At 66.3% G+C, this 20,707-nt stretch overlaps 1 protein-coding gene across 1 annotated transcript; it reads left to right on the plus strand.

Moving 5' to 3' along the window:
* The first annotated feature begins 354 nt into the window (after nt 1-354).
* Nucleotides 355-4,342, plus strand: HMX1 (H6 family homeobox 1). Its single transcript, XM_060655508.3, has 2 exons — nt 355-841; nt 3,597-4,342. The coding sequence occupies exons 1-2, from the start codon at nt 448-450 to the stop codon at nt 4,253-4,255; spliced, it is 1,053 nt and encodes a 350-aa protein (XP_060511491.2). The 5' UTR covers nt 355-447; the 3' UTR covers nt 4,256-4,342.
* The last annotated feature ends 16,365 nt before the right edge of the window (nt 4,343-20,707 follow it).

A 20,707-nucleotide genomic window follows, 5' to 3' on the forward strand; every position in this document is an offset into this window, starting at 1 on the left:
CCCACACCCGCCTCGGCCGCGCGACCGCCCGCGCGCCCGGGTCCCGGCGGCGTCTCCGGGCCGCGGCCGCGCTCGGGGGCCCCACCCCACGCCCCCCCCCCCCCGGCGACCCGCCCGGCCCGCGCCGCCCCGCCCCCGCTGGCCCCTCCCCCGCCCCTCCCCGCCCCCAGCGGGGCCGGCCCGGGCGGCGACCAGAGCGGCTACGTGAAAGGCGAGCGAGGCGGCTGCCCGGCCGGCTGTCGGCGCGCACCCGCTCCCGGCCCAGCCCAGCCCCGCGCCGAGGCCGCCGCCCGCCGCCCGCCCGCCCGCCGGGGCCCGACGCCAGCGCTCCCGGCGGCGGCTGCAGGGCCCGGCCCGCGCGTGCGCCGGGGGAGCCGCGCGCCCCTGTCCCCAGCGGGGCCCGGGACCCCGAGGAGCCCGGCAGAGCCCGACGGGCCCGCGGCCGCGATGCCGGACGAGCTGACGGAGCCCGGGCACGCCACGCCGGCCCGCGCCTCCTCCTTCCTCATCGAGAACCTGCTGGCGGCCGAGGCCAAGGGCGCCCGGCGCGCGGTCCAGGGCGCAGGCGGCCGCGAGGACGAGGAGGAGGACGACGACGACCCGGAGGACGAGGACGCGGAGCAGGCGCGGCGGCGGCGGCTGCAGCGGCGGCGGCAGCTGCGCGCGGGCGCGGGGCCCGGCGGGGAGGCGCGGGCGCGGGCGCTGCTCGGGCCCGGCGCGTTGGGCCTCGGTCCCCGGCCGCCCCCCGGGCCCGGGCCGCCCTACGCTCTGGGCTGCGGCGGCGCGACGCGCTGGTACCCTCGGGCGCACGGCGGCTACGGAGGCGGCCTCAGTCCGGACAGTGAGTGAGGGCGCCGGGAGGGGTGGGCCGGGCGGTGTGTTCGGGGACTTTGGGTCCGTCGGAGGCCTTTCTGGGCCACCCTCCTTCTTGTGTGCAGCGGGGCCCCAGCGGAGCCCCTGGTGGGGGCGGGTTTGGGGGCCCACTCCCTGGGTCAGGGTCCCCGTGCGGGGGAGAAGGCTTTGCAGGGCTCGGGCTTCACCCATCGCCAGACTCTGCGGGTCCCAGGGAGGCTGGAGAGCCCGCGGAGAGGAGTCTGGGGACCGGGGACACCAGGCAGTGGACGGAGAGCGAGGGAAGCGGGGTGGAGAACGAGGGAGAACGAAAGCACAGGTTGGATGGGAGAAGAGGGAAGGACGGAGGAAGAAGGAGAGGGGTGTGGGGAGAGGGGAGCCCGGAGAAGGGAAGTCCTAACAGCAGAACCCGCTGGCTTCGGTGGAGAGACGGGAGGGTAGCAAAAGAAGGGGACACAAGTAGAGCCGGAAGGGGCAACGTGAAGGGGGCTGGAACAGAGGGAGCCACTGACTGGGGGTGGGGGGGGGGTGGGTGCTGAACACACGGGCAGGAGCATCTGTGCCCCCACTGCCCCATCTCCTCAGAGAGAGCCGCAGACAGGGCCTGGGCTGCTTGGGCCTCGGCCTTGGCCCTCCCGGGCACCATGGCCGCAGCTGTGCCAGGCAAGAAGGCGCCCCTTCTGAAGCCCCCAGTCCCACTCTTCTCTCTTCCTTTGCTCCCCCTCCCCCTCCACGTCTTTGTTCGCGCTGAGGGCTCAGAGGCTGGGAGTGGGGGTTCTCAGCCCCAGAGCCACTCACCCCCCACACCCCCCCGCCGAGTCCTGCCCCCTCTCCCCGGGGTCACTGCCCCCGCGGGGACCTGCCCCTTGGAGGAACACCCCTGGGAGGAACACCAGGAAGTCATTCCAGCTCTGGCCCCCAGGCTTGGCCAGCACCCCACACACATATATGCACACACCGTAAAGCCAGCTGTGGACTCTTACAGGCTCTTGCTCCGAAATCCATTAGTGTGTGCTGGGGGGTAGGTGGGCCAGACCCCTCTCACCTCTCGGACAAAGCCCCTCTCTGGAGCGGGAGAGACCGTTTTGCAAAGGGACCCACCTCTCAGAGCCCATACCCAGAAAGTCTGGGGTCCCCACCCCTCTCACTTACGCTGGACCAGGTCTCAGTGGTTTCCCTGAAATCAGGTGACCAAATTTAGTGCCCGTCCGTGAGTGTTTCTGAAAAGATCTGGCAGGGTGAAACGTGTCCCCCAGCTTGCCCCAGAGTTTCATCTCCGCCTACGGCCCGGTGGCAGCTCCAGGAGACCTGGTTCCCCGTTTCGTGCGATGCGGGTTAGGGTCCAGGTTTCCCACCGGGGCTGGCAGGCCTGGCCGGGTGCCTTGTAGCGATGGGGCCTCTGTGAGTCTGGGGGCTTGGGGTGTCGGGGAGGGGGTGGAGGCAGAGGCTGCACTATCTAGTGGCACACAGCCTGGAAGCCGACTCCTTGCTAGCACCGAGAAAGCTCACAACACCGGGGTTGGCCAGGGGCACACGCGGACCTGCACACCTCTGTGAGCACAGGGGTATGGCCAAGCACACACACGAGCCCAGCAGCGTTCGCACGCCTTACAGACGCTCACGTTGCCGCCACCCCGCTGTCTTCCCAGGGCCGGCGGGGCCACACTTCGCTCAGACTGCCCCCCTGCCACGCCTTGGCAGGGGAGCCTCAGGCCCAGGGGAGGCGGAGGACGAAGCAGGCCTGGGCCAGGCTTGGACCCCGCAGGCTGGCCGCTGCCGATTTCCAGCCAGTCGGCCTGGATTCTGGGCAAGCGCCTGGGCCCCCGGGGCGACCCCTCACCTGGGAGGGACCACCCCTTGTCAGCCCTGGGGGGCATCTCCTTGTGGGAGTTCGGGTGAAGCTCAGAATTTGCAGCATGAGCTCAGGAACCCTGTGGCCTTCTGTGACCCCGAAGCCACAGGCTTGGGGTGCCGTGCAGCTGCTGGGTGCTTGGGCAGAGCCCCATTTGTATGTGCTCCCTTTGAGCACGACTGGGGGGAGGGCAGGCGTGTCTGTCTCTGTGGGCACTTGGGTGAGGGGTACAGGAAATGGGGAGTGAGTGGCCTGCCGGTGTCACCTGGGGTCTGGGGGATCGTCTGCTTTCGTTTGTTCTGGATCCTGGGATGTTTCTGTGCAGGCGGGACGGGGAGTGCTGCGTCAGTTTCTGAGTGGTCGGGGAGGGGTCACTGCAAGTCTGTTTCTGTGTCTGGGCGCGTGGTGCGGGCCTGGGTGCTAGGCAGTCAGGGAACCCGTGTGTTTTCCAGTGCGTAGGCGCCTCGGAAGGACATCTCTTCTCCAGCCCTGCTGTGCCTGCAAGGCCTTTCCGTGGTTCAGAGCGGAGGGAGCCAGTGGTTACGGGAGTCGCTCTCCTTTCTGTGTTTCTGCCTGCGTTTTTGTGTGTCTTTCTTTCCCTTTTTCTTTTTTTCCTCGTCTTTCCTCTGTTCTCCATTGTGGGTGTGCACTCGTGAGGGACAATGAGCTGGCCAGCCTGCTGGTCTTCGAGCTCACCTCCTCCCGGCTCTTTCTGCACCCCCTGGGTGAGATCCGCGGGCCCCGGTGCGGTGCGGGGTGCAGGGCCCTGCGCAGGGAGTGCTTCCCTGCTTGCAGCTGTGGGCGAGCCCGTGGGGGGAGGAGCCGGCCGCAGGGATTGGGTCTGGGCATCAGGCCCCCCGGGACCGACCGTGTGCCCCTCTCTCCCCTGCAGCCAGCGACCGGGACTCACCGGAGACGGGCGAGGAGATGGGCCGCGCCGAGGGCGCCTGGCAGCGGGGCCCCGGGCCGGGAGCGGTGCAGCGAGAGGCGGCGGAGCTGGCGGCGCGGGGCCCGGCGGCCGGCGCGGAGGAGGCGGCGCAGCTGGCCGAGGCCCCGGCCGCGGCGGGCGAGGGGCGCGGCGGTGGCGTCGGCGTGGGCGGCGGTCGCAAGAAGAAGACGCGCACGGTCTTCTCGCGCAGCCAGGTCTTCCAGCTCGAGTCCACCTTCGACCTGAAGCGCTACCTGAGCAGCGCGGAGCGCGCCGGCCTCGCCGCCTCCCTGCAGCTCACCGAGACGCAGGTCAAGATCTGGTTCCAAAACCGCCGCAACAAGTGGAAGCGGCAGCTGGCGGCCGAGCTGGAGGCGGCCAGCCTGTCCCCGCCGGGCGCGCAGCGCCTGGTCCGCGTGCCGGTGCTGTACCACGAAAGCCCCCCCGCCGCGGCCGCCCCCGGGCCCCCCGCCGCCGCGCTGCCCTTCCCGCTGGCGCCCGCCGCGCCCGCGCCGCCCCCGCCGCTGCTCGGCTTCTCCGGGGCCCTCGCCTACCCGCTGGCGGCCTTCCCGGCGGCCGCCTCCGTGCCCTTCCTTCGGGCGCAGATGCCCGGCCTGGTGTGAGCCCCACCTGCTGGGCCCACTCCGGGTGGCTGCCGGGGACCCCCGGGGCGCACCCGCGATGCGTGGAGGGGGGAGCCGGGGCGCTCCGAGGGCCCCCCCCGTGGCAGGCTGCGGCCCTGGCCCGAGTCCTGTCCCAAGCTCGTGCAGAATGTAACAGGGGTGTCTTCGACCCCGGCTTCCAAATAGGCCGGATCCCTGGCAGGGAAGAGGGCATCACGGAGAGGCAGTGCGCCCGGCAGGGAGCCCGGAGCCCCACAGGCCAGGCCTCAGCCGCTCGCAGCCAGCGCGGACCCAGTCCGAAGCAGGCACACGGGCCGTCAAAGGTGCTTGGAAGCCACCGCTCCCCGTCTCGCCGCCCCCCTCCCCCAACACAAACGTCCCTTCCCAGGACCGCGTGGAGCCCAGACGGCAGGCCTCGGGAGGACTGTGATCAGCCTCATGGCCTTGCCAGTGGGCCCAGCAGAGGGGAGCCCCAGGGAGAGCGCCCATGTGGAGGGGCCGGGGAGAAGACCCCGCCAGGTGGCCCTTCGCCAGACTGCTCTGCGCCCCGGGGCGGACGGGAGCTCCTCTCCCGGGCTGCGGCCTCCAGCTCTTCTGGCGAAGACTTTTTTAAAAACGAATCTACTTATTTGCGTAACGGAATAAAAGGGACGTTTTCTGGACGCTTTCTGCCGCTGTGTGGTCCCTGGGGCGGGGGCCCCCTCAGAAGCGCCTGTCCCTCCTTCCTGGAGCTCTTTCCAATTCGGGAGCCCAGGTCTGGGGACTTCCCCCGGAACAGGAGGCCCAGCAGGACCTCAGGGGACGTCGTGGTGGGGAGGGCGAGGGCACCGAGCATCCTGTGTCCCACGGGTCCTGGGGCCTCCACAGAACCCGAAGCCATGAGTCGAAGCACCCGCTGGCACTCTCCTTTGGCACGAGCAGCTGCCGGCTGTGTGGCTCCCGCATCCGAGTCCCCTTCCTGCACTAGCTCTGAGAGGCACCATCACGGCTGGCATGCCCGCTCTTCTTTCGGCCCAAACAAAACCCAGTCCCAGCAAGGTCAGGGGGCACACGCGGCTCTCCGGCCTGCCTGTGCCCCTGGGCCATCCGCAGGCTGTGGCAAGCTGGGGACTGAGCTGATGGGCTCTGAACAAAGCTTATTCCGATAGCCTGCATTACGGTGGCCGCCAGCCTCCATCACCCCCCCCCCCAAGACCGGATTTCGGGGTGAATACAGGGTCCCCTGTGAGGGTGTTTGGGAGGGTCACTTCTGTAACAGAGTCCGGTCCCCTTGAAAACCTGTCTCTGTCCCTCAGCTTCAGCCTCCCGGGTTGAGACACACAGCATCCGGGCCACACTAGGGGCTCGGTGTTCTCCCTCCGCGGAGGCAACAGACGGCCCGGGAGAAGGCGCCACCGGGGTCTTCCCTGGGCTGGCAGTCCATCTGTCCGTCTACCCCTGCCATCCAGCTCCCGGCCCCCAGCTCCCAGTGCCCTGAGGCTGGGTCCCAGAAAGTGGGGCCTCCCGCAGGGGCAGCCAGTGCCCCCTCTGGGTCTGTGCCTTGGGGCTCGTGGTGCCTGCAGAGCGTAAGGGGGTGGGCATCAGGAGACACTCCGGGATCCGTCACCCAGCGCAGCCCCTGCCCCCCAGGTGCATTCCCAGCTGCCACCTGAGCCCCCTGCAGCCCTTCCTGGGCTGACTCTCCTCTGGCTTAGCGTGGGGAAGCTGCCCACACTGCTTTTCTCCAAACTAGGTTTCATTTTAACTTTGGAAGGGACTTACAGGATCCGCTTCAAGAAAACAAATTTGCTGCTAGTTACTTTCAAAGGCCGGGTCCGGTCAGCGGCCACAGGGGGCAGTGGGGGGCAGGAAGCCCCTAGCAGCCGCTGCAAGAGCAGCACAGACCGTCCCTCCATCTCCCCTCCTTCCCCCTCCCATCCTGCCCGCTGCAGGCCTCCGCGCTCCTGCCTCAGGCTCCCCCTGGGGTCCCTGCCCTCTCTTCTTCTCTTGCTTTTGTGGTGGCCTCTTGAAGCCAGTGGACCCATGGCTGCCAGTCCTCCAAAGGATGCGACCAGCCTTCCGCCGGCAGACCCAGCCGCACCACAGAGGCCTCGGGGCCGTGCTCTTTCCCTAAACACGCCAGGCCGGCACCGGGCGGGTTCTGGCGCTCCTCGCGGCACCCTCTCTGTGGTACAGAGAGGAAATGGTTCTCAGGGACCGCCAAGGTCAGGGGACTTTTATGAGACTGACGCGCTGCCTACTGCGCTAAGGAGGCGCCTTCAGGGGACTTCTAGATCGCAAATGCTACAAGTCAGAGGGGTTATCAGCACGATGCAACCTGCAACCCTTTGATTTGACTGTTTGTGGCTGGTGTGGTCCGTCGGAAGCCGCTCACCACTGGGCCGTGTGGGTCGGAACCACAGTCCCAGCGGGGGTGGGGGGGGAGGGGGGGAGGGAGAGGAGAGTGCAGGTGCCCCGCGTCCAGAACCTCCCCTCTGCCCAGCAGGAAGCAAGAGCCTCCACCTGGTCACCCAGCCTCCCGCTGTCGCAGCCGCAGATGCAGCGGATTCAGAGAGAAGGGCTGTGTCTTTCCCCGGAACAGTCAAAGGTTGAGCTGTCGAGAGGCTCCCTTGCCTGTGGGCCCTTCCTCTGGACGGAGGAAGCCAGGAGGTGGAAAGAGGGGCTGTCCGCTGGCTGTGCGGGAAGGGCCGGGAGCCAGGAGCCCTACAGACTCCGGATCCTCTGGATCCGAGCCGGGGTGAGGCCGGCTGGGCTCCGGGAAGCTGGCTCTACCCCATAGCGACCGGCATCCTGGGTGTCACAGGGAGAATGGCACAAACCACTGGCAAACCGCACGCAGCCCGGGAAGCGCGGGACCAGGCTGGGGAGGCACCTGCCCGAAGTTCCGGCAGCATCCATCACCGGGGCTCCTGGGCTCTGCTCCTGGCAGAAGACGGATGCCTTCGACCCCTTTCTGCCATACCTGCCTCCCCCTCTTCCGGAACCCCCCACCTCACTTTCTCCTTAAAGCGAGGCCCGATTCCTGCCGCACTGGGCCGCCCGGGGCTCCGGCTGGCAGAGTCCCTGAGCCCAGGCAGGGCCAGCAGGGTCCGGACACCTGGCCCCGCCCCACTCGCTCAGTGACCTTGGACAAATCCCTTCTCTTCTCCGGGGCCTGTTTCCTCTTGGCAGACCTGTGTGACGAGGGTGGTGTCTAACCTGTAAAGGCGTAGCTTTCTCTGAGCTGCGCAAGGGTCAAGGTTCCCCAGGCCACAGGGGCACTCTCCTCCGGCATCTGGGGCCTATGCTGCTGTGGCACTGGGGAGGTGACCCACGCCGTCAGCCCCTCTCGGCCCCCTGCCTGGGCCCTACAACAGCTACGTGGAGAACCAGAACCCACCCCCCACCACCCCCCACCCCCGGGCGCGCCAGGACCTCGGAAGGGGCATCGGGAAATTCTACTAGAGGCTTGGGTCGTTCATTGGATCAAAGGCAAGCGTGGAGTTGCCATCTATGTGCCACCCACATAGAGCCAGACCTGCCGGAAGCAGAAGCACCTGCCCTGTTTCTCCCGAGATAGTTGCCCTGTGTGACCCACGTGCCCTGCCACGCCAGGCCCCCTTCCCCAGAGCCCCGGTGAGGGCGTGGTGAGCACCGTGGCAATGCCCTCCTGGTGGGCGGTTCCCCACCCCCTGCACTTTGAACCCTGCCTTTGTCCTCCCCCAGCCCCCCAGCGCCTCCTACTCATCCCCGTGGGGCCCTTCTCATCAGGTCAGAGGTGGCCTGTGGCCTCCCCGCCTCCCCCCAAGCTTGGCCTGGCCATGTGGGAGGTTTCCCAGCACTCGGCTACCCAGAAGGGGCAGGGAACTGGTCAGCTGGGGTCAAGAGGGAGGCAGCAAGAGCCTGGTCTGTCTCTCGTTTCCCCGTGTCTGTAGGTGTCTCCCTCCCACGCATCCTGAGTGGCTTTCTGGCCCCATCGAGCAATTCTCAGAAGGGGAAATTAGGTTCCAAGAGGGGCAGAGATGCTGGGGCAGGGACCCCAAGAGGTCACTCAGCCATGGGGCCCTTCAACTTTTTTCCTTCCACCTTGTGCTAGGAGCTCAGCTGCCCACCCCTGGGGCTCCGCACTGGGGTTCCCGCTCCCTGCTTGTGCGAATACTCGGGCGGCATCCCGATCTGCCTTCCTACCGGTCCGAATCATCTGGATAATTCCCTTTGGCCACTCTGCCCCTCCAGTGGCCAGGGCAGGCGACCACCAAGCTGCCTGCCTATGGAGAGGCGGGGCGGGGGGGGGGTCCCACTGGGCAGCGGGGTCTGGCCTCCTTCAATCCTTTGGCCAGAAGCGGTGCTGGACTCCGTGATCCGAGCCGGGTCCCCAAGGTGGTTCGCCCTGCAGGCCGTCTGCCCTGTCAGGGAGAGGGGGACGGCCCCTCCCAGGTGGACTGAAAGGGGTCTATCCTGTTGTGACAGTGCTGAGCTCTGAATCTGGACGGACCCGTGAGACAAGGGCTCGAAGAAAGAAATCAAGAACCTGGAGGCAGCGTGTGGCTTCGCCACCGCCTGGCGTGCCTGGCGGTGCCGCCCTCACCCGCTTCCCAAACCGCTGGCCTCCGTTTTTCTTGGCTTAATTTTTTTTTATTATTAAAGGAGTGGTGCTTTTTACTGATTATCTGGAAGTCGCAGTAAGGTTGACGCACGGTATGTTGTCTGCATTTTCACCCTCAAAAGTCAACCGCCTCCGAGTGCACGGCCACGTTGTGGATTTATTGTGAGGTGATGGACGGCCGAACGGTGAATTTTAAAAAGTTCTTCCCGGTTAAGGCTGTGCTTACGTGTTTACCAATGAATGCTGTGACGCCTGCGTTTGCTTACAAATATTGCAACCGAATAAACAAAGTAATTACACAGGAGAAAGGAAAGCCAGGACAGACAGCGCTGGGTTGGTCCGGAGTCCGTGATCGTTAACCGCCGGGTGGGGACCCGGGGGCTCTTTTTAAGGCTTCCTCTACTTTGTTTTACATTTGAAACCTTCCACGATAAGAGTGCTTTCAGAAGTGACGATCGGGGAAACATCACAGGCATGTGCCCCGCGTCCTGGGTCCGCTTCCCTTGCAGGCCCGTTTTCATCCCGTCAGGGGTCTGACCTCGGTCCGCTCACACCCTGCGCGCTGTCCCCCCTTGCTTGCTGCGAACGGGCACTTAAAAACCCGCGCGCGCTCGATCTCTGCAAGCGTTTCGGACTCAAACCTTCCTCCTTCTCCGCGAAGGCCTCCCTGCCTCCACCCCTCCCCACTCGTCCCGGAGCCCCTCCGGTTCCCCACCGGCGCGCGGGATCACCTCCGCGGGGAGGCCTCCGAGTCCAGCGCTGGACGCAGCAGGGCGGCGGGATCGCTGGCGCCGCCCTTGGACCGCAACCTCCAGCGGCCTGTGCTGCCCGGGCCCGACCCCGCCGCGGGTTTGGGAGACTGAGCCCCGCTGCGGTCTCTCCGGTCCGCGTTGGTGTCGTGGGTTTCCCGGTGCTTTCTTGGCGCTCTCGGCGTCCCTGGGACCACAGCGCTCCAGACTCTGGCAGAGTCGGGTTGGGTGGCCCATGGCTGGGCAGGAGACACCCCACCCCCGCCCCCTTGAGCCTGGGGCTCCATCCCTCGAGACACACTAGTCCTAAGGGTGCGCCCCATCCCCTCTGAGGGCATCAGCTCCCGGATCCCCGGGGGTGTGAGGGTCCAGGCGGGAGGCCCCAGCAGCGGCCGGTGGGGAGCCGGAGAGGTGCCCGCAGGGGCTTCCGAGGTTTGGGCGCCCCAGCCGCGAATTGCGGGTCTCCCCGAGGTCTCGCCAACCCCCCGGGGAGCTGGGGTCCAGCGGGAGTTGCTGACCCCCACGACCCCGGCGGTGCCTCCCGGGCTCTCCGCCTGCCCGGCTGCGCGCTTCCCTCCTCGCTCGATTCCCGGAGTTAGCCGGCCTCGGCCTCTGCGTCTCTCGCCTTTCCTTCCCCGCTCCTCCCAGCAGCGCCAGGATTCGGCCCTCGCGTCCTTCCCCGCGGACCGCGCGCGGGCCCCGCTTTGTTCCATTCCCCCTCTCCGGGAAGTGGTTCCTCCCCCCTTCTGATGGGCCCCGGCGGGAGTCGGGGAGGCGGGGGCCCCCTGAAACGCGCTCTTTCTTTGCGGAGACGTCTCCTCGACCTAGGCCGTTGGAAGCGCGCACGGATTCCGACCCGCCGGGGCCTGCGTCGCCCGGGTCGGGCTGCGGCGAGTCGGCTTCGCCATTTCGCTTCCGGACCCCGCCGGGCCTCTCCGGCCGGGCTCGTGCCCTCTCCGGGCCCGAGCGTCCCTCGGGGCTGCCCGAGCTGGGAGGGCAGGGACCGGCGGCGGCGCCGGCTCCCGGGACCCGGCGGACGCCCCGCGCCGAGCGGCCCCTACCCCTCCCCGGCCGCGGGCACCCCGGCCGCCCGCGGTCCTCCCGGGGGCCCCGCCCCCTCCCCGCAGCCCTTCCGGCCCCGCCCCCACCCTGCCCGCCGGCGCCCGCGCCCCCTCCCGGCCCCCCAGCCCCGCTCACCTGGCGTCTCGGTGGCGTCTCCGAGTCTGGCTCGGCCTTCGGGCCCCGCCCCTCGGTTCTCACCTCGCCCCTTCCCGCTCCCCTCTCCCCCCGCCCGTTCCTTTCCCCCTCGGGCCCGGCGCTCGCGTTCAGAGGAGGGCCGCGAGCTCACGCTTCAGGGCAGGGGCTGGGGCCGGGGAGAAGGGAAGGGACCCGGGAGGCTTCTGGGAGGAGGCGGCATTGAACCCGAGGGCTGGAGAGGGGTGAAGCTCGGGGTGTGCCGCAGGTGGGGAGCTGGCGGTTCGCCCCGAGGCTCGGCGCTTGGAGGGGGGGGGGCGGCCCCACCCCAGTCTGCGGTCTGGCTCTCTCGGGCCTGGCCTCCCCCCTTCCCATTCTGCCCTCCCGGAAGGATGGGGCGCACAGTTCAGATCGCCGGCCGGTGTCCTGCCTTCACGCGCGTCCGCGTGCCTTTGGGAAACTCGCTTCACTCCCTGAGCTCAGCTCGCCCATCCGTGGCACCGCCGGGATGCTCAACCCACTTGGTCTGGGCGCAGAGAGCCTCAAGTGGACCCAGCCTCCGTTCACACACACACACACACACACACACACACACACGGCCACGCGGCGCGCCCCTGAGGGTGCCCACGCTTCCGACCCCGCAGGCCGGCGCACGCATGCGCAACAGCCGCCCACGAACACGGCCGTACCCCCAACCCCGCAGGCGCCGGCCCCGCCAGACCCCGAGCCCCCACTCGCCCAGGCACCTAAATCTTCCGCCCTTCAGGCCCAGCCGCCAGCAGAGACCCAGCTTGTCCCAGAGCCTGCCTGCCGCCCCAACCAAGGACGACTGAGCCTCTAGTCCCAAGCACACCCCTCGCTGCAGAAATCCCGTTCCCAGAAGTGGACGCGGACCCTGGGCCAAAGCCTTAAGACGCCGGGCCCTGCTCCGCCCGCGGCAGAGGGGTAGACGGCCCCTTAAGCCCGCCCCCCCTTGCACTGGGGCTTTCTTTCATCTGGGAGCTGACCGAGCTAGTCACCCGAAGTGCCTCAGACACCCCCACGATGACCTGGGGGTGATGCCCCCATTTTACGAGGAAGATCGGGGTAGCGGTGCAACCCCGGATCCCACAGGCCGCGTTGCAGGGGAAGGCAGAGAGCTGTGTTCAACTCGGGAACCGGGAGGGTCGGCCCCCCGCCCACCCCCGTGGCCGAGGTTGGGGCGAGCGGGTGGGGGAGAGCGGCGCATCACCTCAGAAGGTGTCGGTCCTCCAGCCCGGTCCCCCTCGACCTTCCTCAAGACTCCCCCTCTTCCAGTAGGACTACCCTTCCCTATGTGGGTCCCTACGTGGGAGTTCTCGGGCGGCACCTCTGTATCCCAGGCTGTACCCCAGAGGCCGCCCAGGGCAGCGTGCCTCCCTCGGAGCGTTCTGATCCCCGAGGATTCAAGCCGTTTCTGTGGATGGGGCCGCTTAAAAGGATTCGGTTCTCGGGGCGCCTGGGTGGCTCGGGTGGTTAAGCCGCGGGTTCTTGATCTTGGCTCAGGCCATGATCTCATGGTTTGTGAAACCGAACCCCGCCACCGGCCTGTCATTCTCTCGCTCTCTCTCTGCCCCTCCCCTCCTCTCAAAATAAATAAACATTTAAAGAAAGGAAAAGCAAGCTTTAAAAATACTCCATTCTCTGGGCAGGCGACAGCCCCTGGGTCACCTCCCCAGCAAAGCGCAGGCCCCTGAAAGGCACTCTGGCCAGTCTGTGTCGCCTCCTGTTGGAATGGTACAGATAAACCCCATGTGGCCCCAGGAAAGGCAGAGACGGGCTCCTGGGCTGCTCGGAAGCAGAAGCCAGCCACCCCCCTGCCCTCCCCCCTCCCCGCCCCCCCTCTGCTCCTCAACTGAGCCACAGTTTAGCCCAGCGCCGGGAGGCAGGCCTCACGCGCGGCCAGGTCCCCTGGGAACACGAGGGGCTATTGTCTCCCCACCACCCCGGGTGCAGGGGAGGGACCGGGAGGCCCCATTGGAAACCTGGCCACTGAGGACACCCCCCCCCCCCCCCCCCACCGGCTTGGTGCCCTGTCTGAGCTCCACGATCTCCCGCCCGTTTCCAGGGGACTTCTCAAGGTTTGTCCTCAGAAAGTCTGATGCTTGGCAAGGCCTGGCGAGGGAACACCTAGGACTCGACCCCGGGACCCCCGCCAATCAACCTGTGACTGGGGGCGGGGGTCGGAGGGTGCGTCTGTGTGTGACGGTGCCCACCCCTCCCAACCGTGCGGCCAGGGGCGGGGAGCTCAGCGTGCGTCCGGGTCTTGGGCCGCCCGGGGCCGGAGCCGGGCCTCTCGGCCCCTCCCGGACTCTCGGGGCTCCGGGGCGCACCCCGGCCGCGGCTCGCCCTGGCTCCGCTTCCCCGCATCTCCGCTCGGCGTCCCGCCACCCTGCCCGGAGCGGCGCTGGGGCCCCGGCCCCGCGCGCGGAACCGCGGCGTCAGCACATCCGGGCCCCGCTCACTTGGGTTCGAGTTTGTTTCTTTCTTGAATCGCGCAAATCCACTTCCCCTCAGTGGGCGGGGCTCGGGGCCGGCGACCCCGCGGTCCCCCGCCTCCACCCGCCGCGACCCCGAGGCCGCATTGATCCCGCGTCCGTGCGCGGCGCATTAGCCCTAATGGTTTCGCTGATGATTCGACTTCTTTTTCGTTAAAAGCCGTCCCCGGTCCTCAGCCCTCCTCCGCCTGCTCCTCTCCAGGCCCCGCCGCCCCGGCGCGCCCGCAGCCCCGCGCATGTGGGACCCGCCTGGCCGCAGCCCTGCCGGTGTAGACGCCGCGGGCGGAGCGCGCTCCGGGCGGAGGGCGCGGGCTCGCTCGGGGGAGGGGCCGCGGCGACCTGGGCCCTTCGGGGACCCAGGCTCCTGGCGCCGAAGGAACGTGCAGACCGGACAACGAGCCCTGCGAGGTCCATGGGGCAGACGCTGCAGGACCGCGGGCGATCCAGAAGCTGGGGGAGCCCGGCGACCTCGCGGAAGGACCCCCCCGTCCCCCCCCCCCCCCCCCCACGCACACACCTCCCGGGAGGCCTCGGCCGGGACACCGTTGGGGGAGGCGGCCACACGAGCGAGGAGCGCCCCCAGGAACCCGCGGTTGGAGGGACTGGCCCCCTCGCCCCTCGCCCCTGCAGCCCTGAGCCCCTGCAGCTCCGCGCACCCTGCGCCCCTGCACCCCCTCCTCGGCCTCCTCCCTGCGGAGGGTCCCTGCGGTTCACAGGGAAACGCAGTTCCTTGTAGAAAATGCAGAAAATGCAGGAAAGAAAGGGAGAGAAAAAAGGCATCACAAATCCGACTACACGGACAGCCAGAGTTTTCAGTAATTTGTCACCCCCCCCCCCGCATTATTTATTGTTTTAGAATGGGCAACGAAGGGACCGGAGGCAACATTCCCACCCGTAAGCACGTCTACGTGGGAGGACGCCCTCCCTGCTTCCAAATGGAGACACTCTTACTGAGAAAAGCACACGGTTAAGGTGCAACGCGACCAAGTTTAACGAATGTGCCCGTGTAGCCACCACCTGACTCCGCTTTTTTGAAGGAAGAAGTCCCATGAATGTCAGAGGACTTAAGTGGACAGAGCCGAGGGGGGGGCACATGTCCGCTCCTCCCCCTCCTCCTGGTTCCTGTTAACGATGACACAACGCTGTCCGTGCGCACAATTCAGATGTTCTGCTTCCAAGAAGGGAGTGAAAACAACAGTCAGAAGCGGTTCCAGCCCTTGGAAGGACGCGGCCGTGCCCCTGGCTCGCCCCTGCCGGCTCCTGCCAAGCTGTTCCTTGATTTCACTTCTTGTGTTTTTTGTTTCATTGTAAAGGACTCTATCAGGTGCCTGGGGCCTTTCCGGAGAGGGGAGTGACCTTGCTCACGGGTCTGCTTACATCCGTCAGCCCTCTCTGCCCTTCCCTCCCATCCTCCAAATTGTCCTCTGGCACTGGGTGCTGAGCTGGGGACCCAAGTGCACAGGGCTGGCCGTCCTGTAAACGTCCTGTAAACGTCCTGCACGGCTGGCTGTGAGCACATACTACTCCTTCGCTTCTTTCTCTGTACCTGTCACTCTTCCTGGAAGAAGCCCCCTTGCAGGAGGCTGGCCTCCCAGAAGAGGCCGGTACAGGCACCCACAGACCCCATGCCCTCGGGTGGAGGGGGAGAGGTGACACAGGCAGGCTGGGGTTTCCAAGGAGACCCTCTTGTTTCTAGCTCTGCCTGGACACCACTTTCAGAGGCCCTGCCTGCGCCTCATTCCCCGCCTCCGAATTCTCCAGAGCCCTCCCACCCCGGGGGGGCTTCTTGGGAGGGACTAGAAGCATCCTAGCCCGGGAAACACCCCCAAAGCCTTTTGAGTCGTCCTGGGTGACTCGTTGGGGTCACACCCTGCGGGAAGGCTGCAAGGCGTCGTGCAGAAACATGTCCCCCTGGCTGGGGCTGAGGGGCTTCCCCGGGGGGTGGGGGGCAGCGAATCCTCAACTAGCCTCCCTGGGAAATCTCCCGAGGGCTCCAGGGACTCAGTGCCAGGTGAAGCAAACATTTTTTTTGTGTTTAAATCTCTACCAGGACTCCTTCAAGTGGGGGCTCACTGTGCAGCGAGCCCGCCCGGACCCCACCCCAGCTTGATTCCCCCCTGCCCCGGCCAAGTGACCCCTTCCCGCACCCCGGCAGCCCACGGGCCCTCCCATCGTCCCATTGCTCGGTCACCGCTGTTTCTCATCATCTGACTCCTTTGTGAGGAGCTCTCCGGGGCGGGACTCAGGGCCCGCCGTCCCCGTGAGCCGCTCAGAGGCCGCCCCGGACAGGTGCTCAGTCACCAGTGGTGGAAGGACTAGCAAGTGGGAGTGAGGTTTAATCCCCGCGTCAACCACGTGATGTGGGCCAGGCCTCAGATCTCACAACACTGGCTCTTCCGGCAGTGATGAGCCCGAGGAGACCGGCAGATACATCTGTACTGAACTCTGAGCGAAGGGGCTCCCGGGCGGCGGGGAAAGCCCATGGCGGGGCGCGGGCTTCCTTCCGGCCCTTCGGGGCGTGTCTACACGACTCCCTGTTCCGCACACGTGTGTTCTTAAAGATACCAGGGCGAGGAGGGGAAGAAATCCAGGGCTTCTCATCCTCTGGGATTGGCGTTGCTTGTGGAAATTGTTTCTTACGTGTCTACAGGCGCACATTTATTTCAGGGTGCAAAATGCACGTCTTGCAGTGGTCTTACCTACATCAAGAGGTCGAAGGTCGCTGGCTCCTGGTGGCGTCCTTTTCGCTACCTTATCTTCCACGTTTGTTGGTTTTTACTCGGTGGAAGTAATGTGTATTTTTCTTCACGTGGTTCTCCGGTATCGTGTTAGGGTTCTCCAGAGAAACAGAACCAGCTCTGTATAGATGAGAGACAGAGACGGAGAGGCAGAGAGAGGGAGAGAGAGTCGGGGAGAGGGAAGGCTGGACAGTCCGAAGTCTGCAGGGCAGGCTGGCAGGCAGGGACTCAGGCAGGGTTTGTCTGGTGCCGTGTCCAGGAGAATTCCTCCTACTTCGAAGCTCAGCCTTTTCTCTTAAGGCCTTCCACTGATTGGGCGAGGCCCACCCCCCTGGCGAGGGCGGGGGCGTCTTCTGCTTTGCTCAAAGTCTACTGACTTAAATGTTAATGCCGTTTGAAAAACCCCTTCACGAGACACTTAGGCCTGAGTCCAAGCAAACGCCTGCCAAGCTGGCACGTAACATTGGCCAACTCAGGCACTCCGGCCTCTGTGTGGATTTTAACATCCTCCCGGCACATCAAAGGACAAAAGGACATCCTGCACTGGGATTTCCACGGGCGGTGTAGGAGCAGGACCTGAACCTGAGCCGTCTCCAGGAGCCTCGGGCTCTTTGCCCACTCAGGGTTCCCCGGGGTCGGCCCCCGTTTGGGCACTGGCCCGTGGGGAGCAGGACATGGCCTGCCGCCAGCTGCCACACCGTGGGGCTGGGCTCTGGCACTTTTCACGCCCGATGTGCATCCCTCACCTCCGTGTTCCCGGGCCCACGGAAGCTGGGTCGGCGCAGGGAGAGGTGGTGGGTGTTCCTCCCACGTTGTCCAGGTGGGGGCAGCGGAGGGGGCCGTGGGGGCCGGGAGACCGGCCCACAGCAGACATCTGTGTCCACTTCCGGTGGTTAAAGACGTAAATGCAAAATGAAAAAGCATAACTAGCTGAACAGACTCTTCAGTTTTTACCTGGTCCCACGGGAGGGGAGGCCTCTCTCTTCTCCCCTCTGGCCTCTGAGCCTGGGCCGGCCACTCGCCCAGAGACCACATTTCCCAGTTTTCCTTGCAGCTCTCAGCCCGGTCGTGACGAGGCTCTGACCGGTGACCTGAGGAGACTTGCCGTGTGCGACTCCAGATCTTTCTTTCAGCAGGAAGCCGGCGGCCCTCGGTGCTCTTCTCTCCCCTTCCTGGCTGCCGGGACGGGGCTGTGACAGTCAGGTGAGGACCTGTCACTTAAAGCAGAGCAGAACCCCAGACAGAAGAAGCGGGGTCTGGTCAGAGTCGCCCCACCCCTGGACCATTCACCAGCTTGCGTGTTCGTAAGAGAGATGGAAACCTGTCTGGCGTAAGCCACTGCGACTTGGTTTCTATTCAGGAAACCGGGTCAGTATCCTAACTAACACGGGAGGACTTTCTAAACTGGGCCGGTCGGCATCTGCATGTGGCTGCTGATGACGGAACACTGACCACAGCAACGTAAAATGAGTCTGGAGACGGGCAGCCCGGGGCTGGTGCGGGGCTCCACAAAGACACCAGAGACCCAGGGACTCCTTCTGCTTTTCCTTTCCACCGTCCCAATACACGGGTTCTGTCCTCCAGGTCGCAAGATGGCTGCTGAAGCTCCAGCCTTCATATCTCTGCTCCTTTCAGGAAGGGGAAGGGCCGGAGGCAAAGGAGCCTCCTCCCAGCTTTTAGGGATGTTCCAGAGGCCCCTTTCACTGATTTCTGCCTTCATCTCTCCGGCCACCCCTGACTTCCAGAGACAGTTTTGTTCCTGGCGCAGAGCGGGGTGGGTAGTAGGGGGCAAGCAGGAGGCCCTGACTTTTAGAAGATCTTCAGTTGAGGGGGCACCTGGGTGGCTCAGCCGGTGAGCGTCCGACTCCGTTTCGGCTCGGGTCATGATCTCACGGATCGTGGGATTCCCTCTCTCCCGCTCTTTTTCTCCGCAACCCACCCCCTCCGCCAATAAATAAATAAACTTTAAAAAAGATCTTCAGGCTGTGTGGCTTTGGGCAAGGCCCCGGACCTCTCTGAGCTGCAACATCCTGCCTTAGCTCTTGCTACATGGAGAGGGTCACAGGAGGTAGCCCCGTGCACACGCCGCCCTATCACGTGGGGCCTAGTAGGCGCGCGGGGAAAGGACAGCAGGTGCACAGCTTTGTCTCTGCTGCTCCAAAGAGTGCAAGGTCGCCAGCGCTCAGACAGACGCGGGGCCGGGGCCTCCGGCCGTTCCGGCCGCTAAGCTCCTCCCCTGAAGCCCCGCTCCTTGGATGTCTGCCCCACTGGCCGAGCCCATCTGTGACTTGGATTACAAGTTGCCACTCAACTGGCTTCACCCAAGGCCTGTTACCCAAAATAACGTGAGTGAGTGATCGCCCCAGGAATGCAGGGTCAATGCCGTCTCTGTTCTCCTTGACCGCAGCCCCTCGGAGTCAGGAGGGACGGGGCCCCGGGGAGAGCTCCCACAACGGGCACCTCTCATGCCCGGGGAGGGCACCCTGCCTGAGAACCAGCTTTATTTGAAGATCCCGGCTTTATTTGAAGTCTCCGAGGACTTTGGCGGGACCCGCTTCCTGTTTGTGTCGCCTTGAGACCAGGCACGGGTTCGAGCGCCTGCCCAACCTGTGACCAAACCCACTGGCCTGGCCTTGGGGGGTCAGCGGCGGGAGGCGTGTGGGCCCCGCGGTGCCCGGCCGTCTCTGCTGTCCCGGGGGATTATCAGCCCGGGACACAGGTGGCGGCCAGCTCGCCGAGGCGCAGGGAGCACTCCTCAGACGTGGGGAGTGGGGTTCAGCCTCCTTGTCTTTCGGTGGAGAAATGGAGAGGCCCGGAGACGGACCCAAGGGCACTCAGCCGCCGGCAGCTGGTGATAGTGGGACTCAGGGGCTCCTCTTGCCCTTCTAGGGACTTCACCCCGAGGCCCCCGGAGCCTTCGGTGATCCACGTGTGGGCTTCGGGAGGTCTGTGGACCCCCTGGACTGGACCAAACCTGTGTGTGTCTGCCGGTGTGCTGGGCAGGGTCCTGGACTGCGTCAAACGCTTACAGGATGCCCCCGAAGGTTGAGAGCGATGGAGCCCCTGGGCAGGGGGTGCCCCCTCCCCGACTGTCCCGCAGGGAGGGCCCTCACCCCCGCCCCCGGGGAGCCCTGGAAGGGCCGTTCCCACGGGCCGCCCCTGCACGCTGCTGGGGCCCCCGTGCCCGGATGGCGATGCGGGCGCTCCGTGCCTCCGTTGTTCCCGCCGACCTCGATGGGGAGTCCTGGGAATTGGAGCCAGCCGGGCACAGCCGTGCTGGAAGCCACCCCCATCCCCCGGGCACCCGACTTCCTGGGCTGGAGGGGACTCTGGGCCGTCTCTGGGTTCAGGCCCCGGGAAAGGAAGCCTTGCCGTTCACAGGCCTTTTGTTTTGCCATCTGGACCCAGACCCGGGCACTCTTCCGACCCCGCCTGTCCTGGCACGTCGTGAGAGCGGCGCACACGTGGGTCTGGGTGCCCCGGCTGTCCCCTCGCACCCTCGGCTTCTGCGTCTGCGAAGGGAAACGACTCAGACTTCCAGCCGTCCACACGGCGCCCCTCCCCACGCAGAATCCGGAGCTCGGTCTGAGGGGTCCCGTGCTCGCTGAGGGGCGGGGGAGCCCAGAGGCTGCAGCCCCCCTCACTGGGCACGGCGCAGCAGGCGCCTTGCCGGGCACCGGGGCTCCAGGAGAACGTGGCTCCCCGGTCCAGCCGGAGAGACTCGCACAAAGGGAGGGGCGCAGATCCCGTAACGTGGCTGGTGAGTGTGGCGAGGGGCTTAGACGCTGGGCGCGAGGAGGCACCCTCCCCGAGGCCGAGTGGGGACTACCCAGACCGGGGGCAGTGGCCGGAGAATGTTCCAGACAGAGGGCACGGTTTGCGCAGAGGTGACAGCGACAAGGGCTGTGGTGGAGGCGAATGACGGGCGTCGCCGGGCCGAGGTCCTCAGACCCAGGGAACCCGCCGGAGAGCAGTGGCCAGGCCGGAGGGGGAAGCACGGCTCGGACCCCCGGCCGGGAGTCTGGGCTCCGTTCCGAGGGCCACGGTCAGGGGAGGGGGCGGTGCTGGGTGCTAAGTGCTCCGGACTTGGAGGAGCCGGATGGAGAAAGCCGGGAAGTTGGGACGCTTCCAGAGCTGGGGAGGTGACGAAGGGCAGAGCCCAGCACCCCGGAGGAGGTATCCGGGACTCCCCTGTCGTGCGGGGGCTCCTGCGGGTGGGCGGCAGCTATGGGCTCAGACGTACGGTCCCGGGGGCCCAGTGCTTGGGGTTGAGTGTTTAGCTGACTTGGGGGGCTCCCTCCGAAGCCCCACTCGCTTCCTGACAACGGCAACAGGTGTGCTCAGAAGCCGTAGCCCCTCTTCAAAGCTACCCTGTCAGCCCTCACCCAGCCAGGACCCTGTCTGCACGCGTTCGCTCACTCAGTCATTCAACAAACGCTCACTGCCCACCTGTCTGGAGCCAGGCCCTCTAGGGGTGGATCTTTCAAGGGTTGGCTTTGGGACGCGGGTGGGGTGGGGGAGGCCTGGAGCCGTGGGCCCAGGGGGCCCGGAGGGACTAGGGCCCCAGGAGCCGGGTCAAACCTTTTACCCTGTGCGTGTCTCCTCATTGGGCCCAGGGGGCAGAAAGCGGGGGCTGGGGCTCCCCCCAAGCGGCACACGAGCCGCAGGTG

This window comes from Panthera onca, chromosome B1, assembly GCF_046562875.1.
Source record: "Panthera onca isolate mPanOnc1 chromosome B1, mPanOnc1 haplotype 2, whole genome shotgun sequence".
NCBI lineage: Eukaryota > Metazoa > Chordata > Mammalia > Carnivora > Felidae > Panthera > Panthera onca.